The sequence below is a fragment of the Panulirus ornatus genome, chromosome 20, assembly GCF_036320965.1.
Source record: "Panulirus ornatus isolate Po-2019 chromosome 20, ASM3632096v1, whole genome shotgun sequence".
Taxonomy (NCBI): Eukaryota; Metazoa; Arthropoda; class Malacostraca; order Decapoda; family Palinuridae; genus Panulirus; species Panulirus ornatus.
This window is the reverse complement of record NC_092243.1, coordinates 37692033-37705250: the sequence shown is the minus strand read 5'-3', so window position 1 is coordinate 37705250 and position 13218 is coordinate 37692033. Positions and strand designations below refer to the sequence as shown.

The following is a 13218-nucleotide window of genomic DNA, read 5'->3' as shown; positions in this document are numbered from 1 at the left end:
AGAGAAGATACGGGAACCAGAGAGAGTTGCTTTGTCCACGGGAGATACAGCTATTGTACCGTCAGAACGGGAAAAGTGAAGGAAAGGTAGAGCGACAGATGTAAGCGATGCCCTTAGCTAAAAGCCAGAAAGACCTATCAGTGAATGACGAGAAGAGGTTATCGCACTTCCTTTGAATAAAGGAACGTTTTGCCTCACGGATAACGTACTTGCAATGATTACGAGCGATGATAAATGCTGAATGGGAATAAGAGGGAGGAGAGTTTTTCTAAGCCCGATATGCCTGATCCTTTGCCGGAATGGCCTCAGAACCGGAACGGTTGAACCATGGGTTAGATGAAGTGATCGTTTTGGAGGGAGAAAGGACAAATGCTTCCATTTCTGCAACAATAATCTCTGCTATGCGTTTTGGGGAGACAGAAGCATTACCATAAAATTTGCACGAGTCAGAAAAAAATTGTAGGTTATTCCAGTCAGCTTTGTTGAGGTGCCAATATTTATTTGCGTTTAGGAGGAGCTGCTGGAGGGGGAGTTGCTATTAAAACATACGTTTATAAGAATGTGTTCAGGTGAATCAATTGGGAGAGATTATGTAACTACAGCGCGAAGAATTAGAGGTGAAAAACAAATCGGGAATGTTATGAGAGTAGTCACAGAGGTGAGGAATACGAGGAGAGCAGTGGGCGAAACAAAGGAAAACAGTGGTAGTAGGGAGACGGACCTTGCACCAGCTAACATGAAAGTTTAGGGACTGAAGGTCCTCGAGGCGAGCAACAGGTGTGTTAACATTGGAATAAACAAACACCATCTCTGAACCGGAAATGTGAGTGAAGATCATGGCGGGATATGAGAAAGGAGCTTCTGAGATCATCATCAGACAACTGTGTCTCCGAGATGTAAGATATTAGGAGAGGTACTAGACAGGTGGTGGTCAACTGAGGAGAGGTTACTAGAGAGACCACGGATGTTGGTATAGTGAAAAGGGAAAAAGGAAGCTTTACCAGAGAAGGAAGGTCGTGGGAGTGGCCGGATACTACCACTGTCTGAGCCCTCACTCTTACTGGCAGTAGAGTCAGGCAGAAACCCGGAGATTCTCAGCATTGGGCAAACATGAGATGACAAGATAACATATGAGAAGAAACTAAATGAGATCTGAGTAGGTGTATGATGCTCGTAAGATGATGTCAGGACTAGTCCGGTAGTGCCATTTTGATGAGACAGAAAGTAAGACCAGCAATCCTGACATGGAGAGTGCAAGATGGATGGTAGTTCCACCCTGGGCGGCAGCTGTCAACAATTACTACCTGGTGAATAATTCTTTATTCTTGTGCTTGAATGTTTTTTCTGATATTTGTCATGAAACAATTTGGCTCCTTTATTGTTTGTTCTCTTAATGTGGTTATCTGGCGACAAGTTGGAAATTATGTCAGCTCCCAATAGTACCTCTCACAAACAGATTCCTGCAACTTATTTCCTGTTATATAGGATTCATATAGAGGTCTTTCTTTCAGTTCTCCATCTTCATTAAACTATTCTTTACATTTACTCAAGTTGAGTATCTTCAACCAGGCACCACCCCAACTTTGGAGTTGTCTATGTGCACTTTATGGTTGCTGCACTTCTCTTTGCTCTTCATTTCCCTCATGAGCTTGACATCAGCAAATATATTCCTATTGGAATCCAGTCTCACTTAAGAGTCATTTACAGATATCAAGAAAAGCAATGGTCCCAGAAGAGACCCCGAGGGTACGCCACTGGTGACTCCAACTGTTTTCGAGAATGCTCCCTGTTTCCTCTGTTCCCTGCCACAAAGATATTCTGTTCATCGGCGGAATTTTTCTCCATATTCCTGACTGAGGATCCAGCCTCTTTACTAGCCTCCTGTGTGACTCAGGAAATTCTATATGCTATCTTCATTTACAATTTCCTCACTCAGTTTAAGCCATCCATCCACTACTCTTTTCAAGTATTTATGAATTTACTAAAATAAAAGTCTTACTTTACTTCATGTTATGGCCTCTGGTTGTCCTTTCATGGCATTTTTGGAAGATATGTTCACAGCTGACATCAGAATGATCTAAAAAGTTTAGATTGTAATCATGATATACCTTATATCATCCTTCTCCATAATGAACAAATATCTGATCTCTTAACTCTCGCTGTAACATCTTAATTCTCGTAACAAATTGTTGCCCTCCTTTGGGTTTTCTGTATTAGCTTTGTTTTACTTCTGAACCAAACTTAAGAAGATCGTTCTAGTCTCGTCCAAACATAGGATGAGAAAAGTTTGCTAAATACTCACTTATCCGTGTACTGGGATGAGAATTCACTGACAGCAGACAGGCTTCTCTTTTACTGTTCTCCAGAGGCGAGGTTCTGGTGACAGGATACTACAATATTGACCAGGTAATCTAAGAGACAACATGAAGTTACTATATCTGTCGTATAAGAAACTGATCGTTTCTGTTTGTCTGCACACATGTCCAGGAAGTTGCCAGACGCACTACAACTAAACCCCATACACAGTTGCCACCAAATTTATCGATTTCCTTAGGCATGACAGAAACAGCTGACTGCTGGGGTGACAAGCGGTCGGGATGATATTCTAGTGTTGAGTGTGAACAATGTACCCGGCAATGTGGAAGGTGTGGAGAGAGTTAACGGCAGAGTAAGTGGTAATGTACCCGGCAATGTGGAAGGTGTGGAGAGAGTTAACGGCAGGGTAAGTGGTAATGTACCCGGCAATGTGGAAGGTGTGGAGAGAGTTAACGGCAGGGTAAGTGGTAATCTTACCACTGAACAATACCATTCCGCAGTTTTGAGTGTGGTGGCCAGGGAGAGAGGGTGTGGTTATGGTGACGGAAGTTGTCATAACCAAGAAGGGAGGGTGTGGTGACCAGAGGGAAGGAGGGTGATGATTGTGAGGGAGGTGTGATACTCCTCCACAGGAGCGAGCAGACGATGGTCCAAATCTATTTGCAAGATCTGAAAATGATGAGCTAAATAATGTTCTAACTTCATCAACATTAATGACAAAATAATCGCGTAATTCTAATCAATTTTTCAAAATGATAAATGAAGACAGGTAATGTCACAGTCCTCGTAGAAGTGCACTACAATGTAGTGTGGTTCACGTGACTCATTACGTAAGTCATATACTGAAGCTCGTATACAGAATATACTGTGAAAATCATGAATAAGAATGAAAAAAAAAATATATGGCAGAGTAGAAATGTCCCTTTACTGCAGCATAGACTCGGACAGAAATCCCTGGACCATTCACCAGCAAAGTCGAAATATTTGGTGATAACTTCCGTGTTAGGTTCCGTGTTTCTGAGTTAGTTACTGTCATAACGAATGATCCTGAGCCATGCTGGCGCAAAGCAATCTCTCAGACGTTATCATTCAAGTCTGGGAGCCATTAACATCAACCCAAAAGAACAAAGAACAATGCTAAGATACTGTTGAGCGCTTCACGGTTATATGACGATACGAGTAAATAGTAAGACGATCGTTTAGCTGCCCATAAGCAGACGATCCTGAAGATGTGTATAATGATGTTTCCCGCTCCTACATGACTCATGGCGAATGTGCCGAGGGTAAACATGATGGGAATCCTATGGAAGCGAAGCGAAGAAATAATAACTATGCTGATGTCGGTTTGTCTATTTCAAACACCATAGGAATGTTAAATGAGTCTCTCTGTGTTATCGAGCGACGTGGTCGTCAGACGGAGTCAAGGACACTAAGGAACTCCGATAATTAAAGTGGCAGAGGATAACACACAACAGCTGGAGGGCCTAGGAGCAGCGACACGATACCTGCAGCTGAGGTTCTTGCTACAGCAGAAGACGCGGACGATGCCGTCTGCTGTGTATACATGAAAGTCATTTCACAACGGGAGATTAATTTTGATCATATAGTTTGTCGGGTTAACCGTTGCCTTTGGTCTGTGCTGTACGATGCTAGATACTGCTGCTGTGGGTTTACTAAGTTGTGCGTCTTCCGGATTTGGAAATTGTTTGAATATAATTACGTCTTTCTCTACAAAATAAGTTATGCTTAAATTTACATACAAATGATGAAGTGCATCTTGATACAGTTTGCTCGTTTCATGCCGCTGTGTTAATACACATGATTTAGTAGGCTAACAAGTTTACTTTCCTGCCCCTGACAAATTAGCTACGTTGTTGTTGTCTGCTTTCTAAAATAAAAACTGACAAGTTTATCACGTGTCCAGCGATCAGTCCAGCAGAAGACGTCTCAATTTTGGTCAGTTAGACTAACGACGCCTGTATATTCATCGGTCGGGGAAGACAAGACAGCCAGGTGATGATGCATGGCTTGGGGTATTGTACAGAAAGTTGCCATCAATATAAGTTGTATATATAAACATCTTAAGACCCAGTCTGTTATGTATGTTGTTGATGTTTCAAAGACCGTATCAATGAGTAAGAAAAGTCTGTTTTGGGTGACTTCATTAGCCATCTCTTTGAAGACAGTAAATTAGCTAATACCATAACGTCGACAAACTTTTGCCACTAATGGAACAACCTACACGAGTTACCCCTAACTCTGCCACCCTCTCTGATGTCAGAGTTACACCAAACCTGATGAAGTAATTCACTTGACGTCGTTCCTCCCGCTGCTGCCGACCATGACATCATTACTGCCATAGCCGACGTCAACAAGCCTAAAAGTCAACCGATCACTCAGACCTTCCGTGATGTGCGAGATCGTGACACATTCTCTGCTGGTAGCGACTGACCCAGCCAAGATACAGCCTGAACCATCTCTCTACTGGGCCCTAAATTATGTCAACTCCACCACCAGTTAAGGAGGCCAATACCTCATCGATGTTGAAGCTCAGATTAAAACAATATCTCGTGGAAAATGATATTGGTTATTAAGTCGTCAACCATTACTGCATATTCCATGTTATAGACACAACGCATTGCCCATGTATGGTTGTGTACCTGATCATCATGGCTCTATATACAGCTGTAACTACACATTCTTTGTAAACAGTAATATACTTTGATGAACCATTTTTTATTTGAAATAAAGTGTTTTCAATTCATCTTACTTTCCCACCGTAAGTAATGAAGGTTGGATGCAAACTAAAGCAATCTCGTATGGTGGTTAAGTCTTGTACAGCATCATTCACCATTGTGATCATATCCAACCTGAAACATGATCGACAAACAGTGTTTGGCATGGGAGGGGTTCAAGGTCGTCTCGATGTAAACTTACTAACACTGAGGAACGTCGTAACATTTCGAGGGTGGACACTTACGTTATGATGCTGAAACTGCGCACACAGTGAACAATAACTTGCAAGAGGACAGGGGTGTTAATACGAGGGAAAACATGGGACTAAATGGAAAACTTTGAGAATCAGTTACCATATTCAGCGAAACCCATGAAAATTTTACTACAACTTTCCCTAGAAACGACACCATCTTTCGTACACCTGGTGCTGTCATGCGCGTTCATATGTGCCTTAAAAGCGAGACAGTTTCGAACGAAGACTTTCGTATATTGTAGATTATAAATCACTTGCAGGTAAACAGATTACCAGATGTAAATGATCAGTACACACATTATCTGAACACATACGTTCATGGAAGTGGCTGCATCAGCTCTAACGAAGGTGACAATGACGCATTTCTACGTCGACAATATTTATGTAATCATCCTCCCAAGACGAATAAGTTGAGGATTCTCTTGATTTTTACAAAGGATTATTCTATTTTCTTTTCCCATTATTCTACACTGTTCCCCTTCTCTAATGCCCCTACCCCACTTAGGAAATACATATTACACTAATACATGAAGAAAAGATATACAGCGTAGCTGCTTATATAGAAAGTCAAGTGCAAACAATCGAATGACCCAAGTCATTATATACGAGGCGCAGGCATTGTAGCTTCACTCAAACTCAACGTTCGACATTCTTAAGTTCCAAACTTGGGTCAACAAGACGGTATGGATTTACATACAGTCATCAAGCCTGGAGAGAACCTACTCCTCCTCTTCCAGAAGAACTGGTAATTTACCTTGACGGACATCCGCCTGTGTGAGCAGAAATGTAATTACGGATCGTTGATAAGACATCAAAACCCACCGGAAGATCAATTTCAACCACCCTATCCTCAGAAAATTCGCTGGATGTCCCAAACGGTAATGATACAGACAGGTTAAATTACTGTTTTGGACAGAATAAACTACCCATGGAATCAGCTTCAGCAAACACGGTGGGTAATCTAAGGCCAACAATGAACCATTAATCAGATACTCACGAAGCAGGAAATGAGCCAGCGCAGGGTTAGTGCCCCAGCAGCCTGCATCAACACTCACACGAACCAGAGGAGCAAACATGGTGAGCAACCTCACCAAAAGCTTCAACAAATCACAGCGAATCAGATGAAACATGATTGCCAGCTCATCAAATGTCCTATCATCAGCGGAAACTGATCGGCAAATAAAGTTTTGAATATAAACTTGGCTGAACGGGATCGCCGTGTATGTAAACATTTGAAACACGACCATGAAACATGGTCGTGTCTGGCTATCATGTCAGTGGAAACATGATCGCCAGGATTCATAATACAATACTACATGTGGTTCGAAATATAACCTAATTAGACCAGTAGCGTCGCCAAACAACTTAACAAGTAATCATGTAACTTACCTTCCCCCGGCCGGCCAGCAGGTGTAGGCCATCAGTCAACAAGGACGAGGCTCTCAGGAAATGATCACAAATTTTCCAGGTAATCACACTATTCTGGGTAATCGTATAATTCCCAGGTAATCACACTATTGTGGGTAATCGTATTATTCCCAGGTAATCACACTATTCTGGGTAATCGTTTAATTCCCAGGTAATCACACTATTCTGGGTAATCGTATAATTCCCAGGTAATCACACTATTCTGGGTAATCGTTTAATTCCCAGGTAATCACACTATTCTGGGTAATCGTTTAATTCCCAGGTAATCACACTATTCTGGGTAATCGTATACTTCCCAGGTAATCACACTATTCTGGGCAATTATATAATTCCCAGGTAATCACACTATTTGGGTAATCATAATTTCTGAAGTTTAGATTATATAATGGCAACTTATCAATGTTGCATTATTTCTCACCATCTACCATTACCACTAGTAATATATTGTAATATTTCCACTAATTGGTCATCTCACTAAAGGGAGAAATATTTCCAATATCAAGCGATTCTTTGTTGAAGTATTTCCAATATACTGTTCACCTATCACTTTTTCAGCCACGTTGTTCATCAATCAATTATGTCCATTATTTCCACCATATTGTTCATTGTTCACCGTATGCTACACCTCGTTTCGTTCACCACAGTCTTCACCAGTCACTACGTACAACAATGTATCTATCATAATGTTCACTGATCACTGTATGGTGTAGTATTTTAAACCATGTTAAGTCACTAGTCTTGTATATAGTTACTTTCTGTCAGTCTCCATTCTCACGTTTAACAACTATTTATTGCCTGGCGCCACCTTCCCTGGGACTGGTCGTCTTGCCCTGGAAACAAAAATGAATAATGTATAATTATCGAGGGCTCGAAAATCATTGAATTGATATGTAAATAATATTTTTCATTTCAAACCTTTCCACCAAAGAAACGTAGGAATGTCTTGATGAACAGAATATTTTTTGTTCAACAGGATTTGATTATTCCCCATATGAGGTGTAGAGACAGTGGGAAGGCTTTCCAGGACGGGGGTAATGTGGGCTTGCCACAGTGAACCAACCAACCATTCTTAAACCTCACCCGGGGAGCCTCGGCCCCGCCGTGCGAGAGCACACAACGTGATTTTCTGTACAGGGTCGCCGCGTAGCGCTTAACGCAGAAAAACCATAGGTTACAGAGCATGAGGAGTGTGAATTACGTGTTGTCAAGTGCTGCATTCAAGATGGAAAGACTGTGCTTGTGGGCTGAAAGCCAGCTGCCCACTAGTGGGTGAAGCAGGAAGAAAACACAGCTACCTGGGCCAAAAGAGTGAAACTTGTGAACCGCTAAAGTGCTGGCTCACTGCTAAGCTGCAGCTAATCCTCCCTATACCCAGGTGGATGATACAATATACCTCCCTGATCCATGGCTGAGAGAGAGAGAGAGAGAGAGAGAGAGAGAGAGAGAGAGAGAGAGAGAGAGAGAGAGAGAGAGAGAGAGAGAGAGAGAGAGAGAGAGACTACAGACAATGTTTATCTTGTGTCAGCAACAGTTTTCCAGGTGGCACGTTTCTAACACAGATATCCGTAACATGTTTTCACAAATATTTGAAGAACATACAGGCAACGCGCTCTTTGCTTCACTAGATTATAATCTAATAAAGCAAACAGTGCATAATTATGTGCTGGAAAATATTCACAACACCGGATACACTTGATGTTGCTTGCAGAAAAATCGTTACCGTTAAGCCAGCAGCCTGAACACTGTCAACTACTTTCCCGCGAATAATGTTAATTCCTAACACAATACAGCAGCCATCGCCTCGTCACACATGAGAAGGCTGACTCCTTGACCCAAAACAGTAGCTTACTATCTATCGCACGTCGGTGGCTCACTCCTTCACACAAGTCGGTAGCTCACTGTCACTCGAGGGTGTCTTACTCCCTGATGGCAGGTTACTCCCTGCCACAACTCGGTGGCACATCCTCTGCCTCCCTACTGCAATTCTGGCACGATGACGACTCACTTCTTCCTGCATGTCGACGGTCTGTTCCTTGAAACACGTCAGCGACTCACTCCCTCACAAACATTAAAGCCGCAAACTTTGTAACACGACGACTACGACTCACTCCCTGACACACGTTAGTGCCAGATTCTCTGGCCCGTGTCAGGGGGTTTCAGTCCATGACACATGGTAGATCTACTCCAAAACAGACGACGACGGTCTACTTCCTGATGCCTGTTGATGGTTCATTCCAAGACTCTCGGCTGTTGAATCCCTGACCCAAGAATGAGGCTTGATTTCTCTCGCACGGTAGCGACTTCATAACAGAAAACGGCACCTCACTCTTGACGCAGAACGGCGTCTCATTCCCAGTAACTTTCGACATTTCCTTCTTGACATATAGTGATTCAGTCCCTACGTCGGCACCTCATTCCCTGGCACATGTCGACGGGTCACTACCTAACATAAAACAAAGTCGATCCAAAACACACGATGGCGGTTGCATCCTGACACTCGTCAGCGCTTTATTCCCCGACTCCCGTTTGGGACTGTTCCTGACAAACGTCTACAGCACACTCCCTAATTTAGGTCGACAGCTTACTCCCTAATTCTTGATGGGAGTTCACTCTCTGAAGCACCATGACACACGACTGCTGTTCACTTCCTGACACACTGCGGTGGAACACTCCCTGTCACGTTGAAGCGACTCCAAGACCTGACACGCTCTGGCTCACTCTCTGACATACAACGAGGGCTCACGACTATAGTTCACTCCTTGACAGTACATCGTATTACTCCCTAACACACTTCAGTGACTTGGTCTCTGAACCACTACACCGACTTGCCCCTTGATATACTCAAACGAATCAATACCTGACATACTACAGTGACTGGCTGACAAACTATAGTTCATTCCTTGATTCATAACGTCGCCTCACTCCTTGAAACACTAAAATCACAGACTTCCTGAAAAATTTCGGGGAATCATCCCCAACAAACTACGGAGGATCATTTCCTGACAACAGACGGCGGCTCACTCCTTGTCAAATGTTGGTGCGTCATTCACACACACACACACACACACACACACAAGTAGCTAACTTCAAAAAAGGACAACGACGATGCCGTCCTTAGCACACGTTGTTGATCACTTCCAGACTCTCGTTGGCAGTTTAATCCCTGACATGATTAAGGTTTGCTCCCTAACACACGAAAGCGACTCGCTCCCTGACACAAAACGGCGAGACACCGGAACAGAATAGCGTCTCATTCTCCAACTCATCGACACATCATAGTGATAAATTTCCTCACTCTCGTTAGCACCTTCTTCCCAGGCATATGATCCAGATTTTCAAAAAGCATAAGATAGTGTACAGCATCAATAGTTGCTCGCAAAAGTTAAGGCCCATGGTATTGATGGTGCTGTGCTTTAGGTAGACAGAAAATTGCTTAAATGTCCGTAAACAAAGTTGTAATGGTCAAACCTCGTAATGGTGAGACAAGTGGTATACCACAAGGACAGGTCTTGGGATGTTGATAATAGGATGCATTGTAAGATATCAAAATTTGCAGCGATACAAATCTGGCAAATAAATCTGCACATGAACGTCCGTAGCTTCAGACTGACACAGACAAGCTGATGGACTGGGCTCACAGGTGGCAAATGAATTCTGATATCGATAAATGCAAAGGTTTACATAACGGTAGTGTAAATGAGAGGGCAAGCTGCAGAATGAATTCTGGTGAACTGCAAATGGTTTATGACAAAGAATCTTAGACGTTATAATCATCGGTGACCTAAAACCAAGCAAGCAGTGTGTAGAAGCTGTGAAAAGTACGAAAAAGCTTCTTGGATTCACAGGTAGGGCTCATGAATTTAAGTATAGGGAAATCATCCTTGCTCTTTATAACTCAATGATACGTCCCGATATTGAAAACTATGTTCAGATTTGGTCATTCCACTTGTGAAAAAAAAAGTAGACAATGGAGGGAGTACAGTATCTAGTCTCCAAGATGATTCCTAGAACTGACTGAACGACACGAATATATTTAGCTTAAAAAAAGAATATTAAGAGGGAACCTAACACAAATTCTAAATTATCAAATGCTTTGTTAACAACATTTGATCTAACATTATACTTGAGACTTGGTTCGTCTGTTTGCACTCGACGTATTAGACAAATGCTTTACCTCCAATGAGGGGACGTACTTTTTCTTCAACAGGATTGTTAACATAGGGAATGATTTACCAATTTGAGTAGTTGAAACAATACTATATATACGTTTAAGAGTAGACCTCTGAAATATTTCCAAGTCCACGACTGATATAATATCTCTCCCTAAGATTTGACTTTTTCGTTCGCTGATGAACTTGGAGCCACTACTGGTTCTAACACATTAAAGCGACTCACTCCCTGAAAAAAATTTGTGGTTCATTCTCACACTAAGGATGGCAGCGCAAAACCTGACACAAAACAAAGCCTCACTCCCTTAAGTATTGAAACAGTTCATACCCTGACACGTTAATGGTTCGCTTCCTAATAAAGCATATAGCTCATTCCCTGATCCCCAACGGAGGCTCACTTCCTGAAGCATTGAAACAATTCCTGAATAACGTTAAAGATGCTCTTCCTTGGGAAAGAATATAGCCCTTTCCCCGATATACAAAGGTAGATCACTTCCAAATGCAAATCAACGACTAATTCCTTAACACAAAAGATCGGTAAGATGGCAGCTTACGCTCAGCCGCATGTCTCGAACTCCTTGATTCAAGGCAACAGGTCACTCCCTGTCACTCATGGGTTGCTCAGTCCTTGCATCAACACGACAGCTTACTCCCTGCCACAGTTCGGTGGCACATTCCCTGCTACAAGACGACACCTTGACTGAGGTTGCTTCCCGAGACACGAGAGCTACTCCCTGACACACAATGGATACACACTGACATAGCGTCTCGTTCCTCGACAACCTTCATCAGTTCACTTTGACACATTATGGCGAATTTATTCTTTAACACGCATCAACATCTTATTCCCTGGCACATGTCGGCGGCTTACTCATCAACATTGCAACGGCGGCTACCTTCCTAACATGCTAAGGGGCCTCATTTCTTGAAGCACGTCTGCAGCTGTCCCCCACACACGTTAGCAACTCACTCCATACAAACATCAAAGGCTCTTTTCTTGTATCATCAAAGCGACCCTGTTACACAGTTAACGAAAGCTTACTCACTAACACATGTTGGCAGTTCCCTCCCAGACTTTGTGGTTCAGTCACTCACACAAAGCAGAGTCTTACTCCCTAAAACACGAGAACGATTCTGACAGAGAAAGTGTCTCATTTTCCAACAACCTACAGCAGTTCCCTCACTGACACATTATAGTGATCAAGTCCCTAACATACGTCGGCACCTCATTCCTTGATACTCCCTAACATAAAACAGCAGGCTGATCCAAAACACTCAACGACGCTTACTTCGTGATACTTGTCAGCGTCTCATTCCATGATAGCCGTCTGTGACTGCCCCTGACACACGTCGACTCATCCTTGATACAAGTCGGGGACTTCCTACGTCTTGACGGTGGTTCTCTCCGTGAGGCACCAGGTCACACGACTGTTGTTTACTTCCTGATTCATTACAGCGGAGCACTCGCCGAGACGCTGCAGCGACTCGCTCCCCGGCGCAAAACGAATTTTCCGAACACAAAACTTCGGTTTACTCTGACACCCTACAGCGGCTCACTTCCAAGTAATAAAAAAAGATAGCTCACTGCATGCTACACATCGGTGGCTCATTCCTAGGAAAGTATACGACAGTTCAATCCCTATCACATTGGTGGTTGATTCCCTGACTCAAGATGGCAGCTTATTCCCTGGCACAATCCCTGGCACAGGACAGCAGCTCCATCCCTGCCACACGTAGGTAGCTGACTCCCTGATCCAGGATGGCAGGTTGCTCCACGTCACAAGTGGGTGGCCAAATCCCTGCTATATCACGATAGATTGCCCCCCTGCACAACTCTCTGGCTCATTCCCTGATGAAAGACAACAGCTTACTCCCTGCCTCACGTCAGTGGCTAATACACTGCAACGCCTTGACATACTGCTGCAACTCAGTTGGCTCACGACTCAAATCAACGGCTCATTCCGACGCACGACTCTAGTCTGCGGCTGCATCTGAAACAATATGAAAGCTCGCTGCGTAACACACGAGAGTGACTCAATCTTTGACATACACCAACGACTAACTCTTGATGAAAACTACGATTCTTACCCAGACAACCTTCAGCGGTTCATTCCCTAATACTCTGGAGCGATTCTGTTTCCTCACTCGTAGACACTTCATTCCCTGTGAAACGTCAGCAGGTCACTGTCACCTTTCTGCATTTTAGTTCCAAAACGACAGCTCTCTTCCTGCCTAATATTATTAGTTTACTCCCTGCCACTCTCTGAAGGACTACCGCAACTCACACTGAAACATGACGGCGGCTCACTCCTTGGC

At 43.3% G+C, this 13218-nt stretch overlaps 1 protein-coding gene across 15 annotated transcripts in view; it reads right to left on the bottom strand.

The window, feature by feature from the left end:
- The window catches only part of LOC139755950 (uncharacterized), a 1365710-nt gene that overhangs the window by 1032720 nt on the left and 319772 nt on the right, over positions 1–13218 (bottom strand). For 12 of the 15 annotated variants that reach the window (XM_071674739.1, XM_071674738.1, XM_071674744.1 and 9 more), the window contains exon 2: positions 6695–7563. In XM_071674739.1, coding sequence (XP_071530840.1) covers positions 6695–6726 — 32 coding nt within the window. In that variant the 5' untranslated portion in view covers positions 6727–7563. Of the gene's footprint in view, positions 1–6694; positions 7564–13218 lie in introns of those variants that run through there. The other 3 variants (XM_071674756.1, XM_071674741.1, XM_071674759.1) reach the window with 3 other exon arrangements.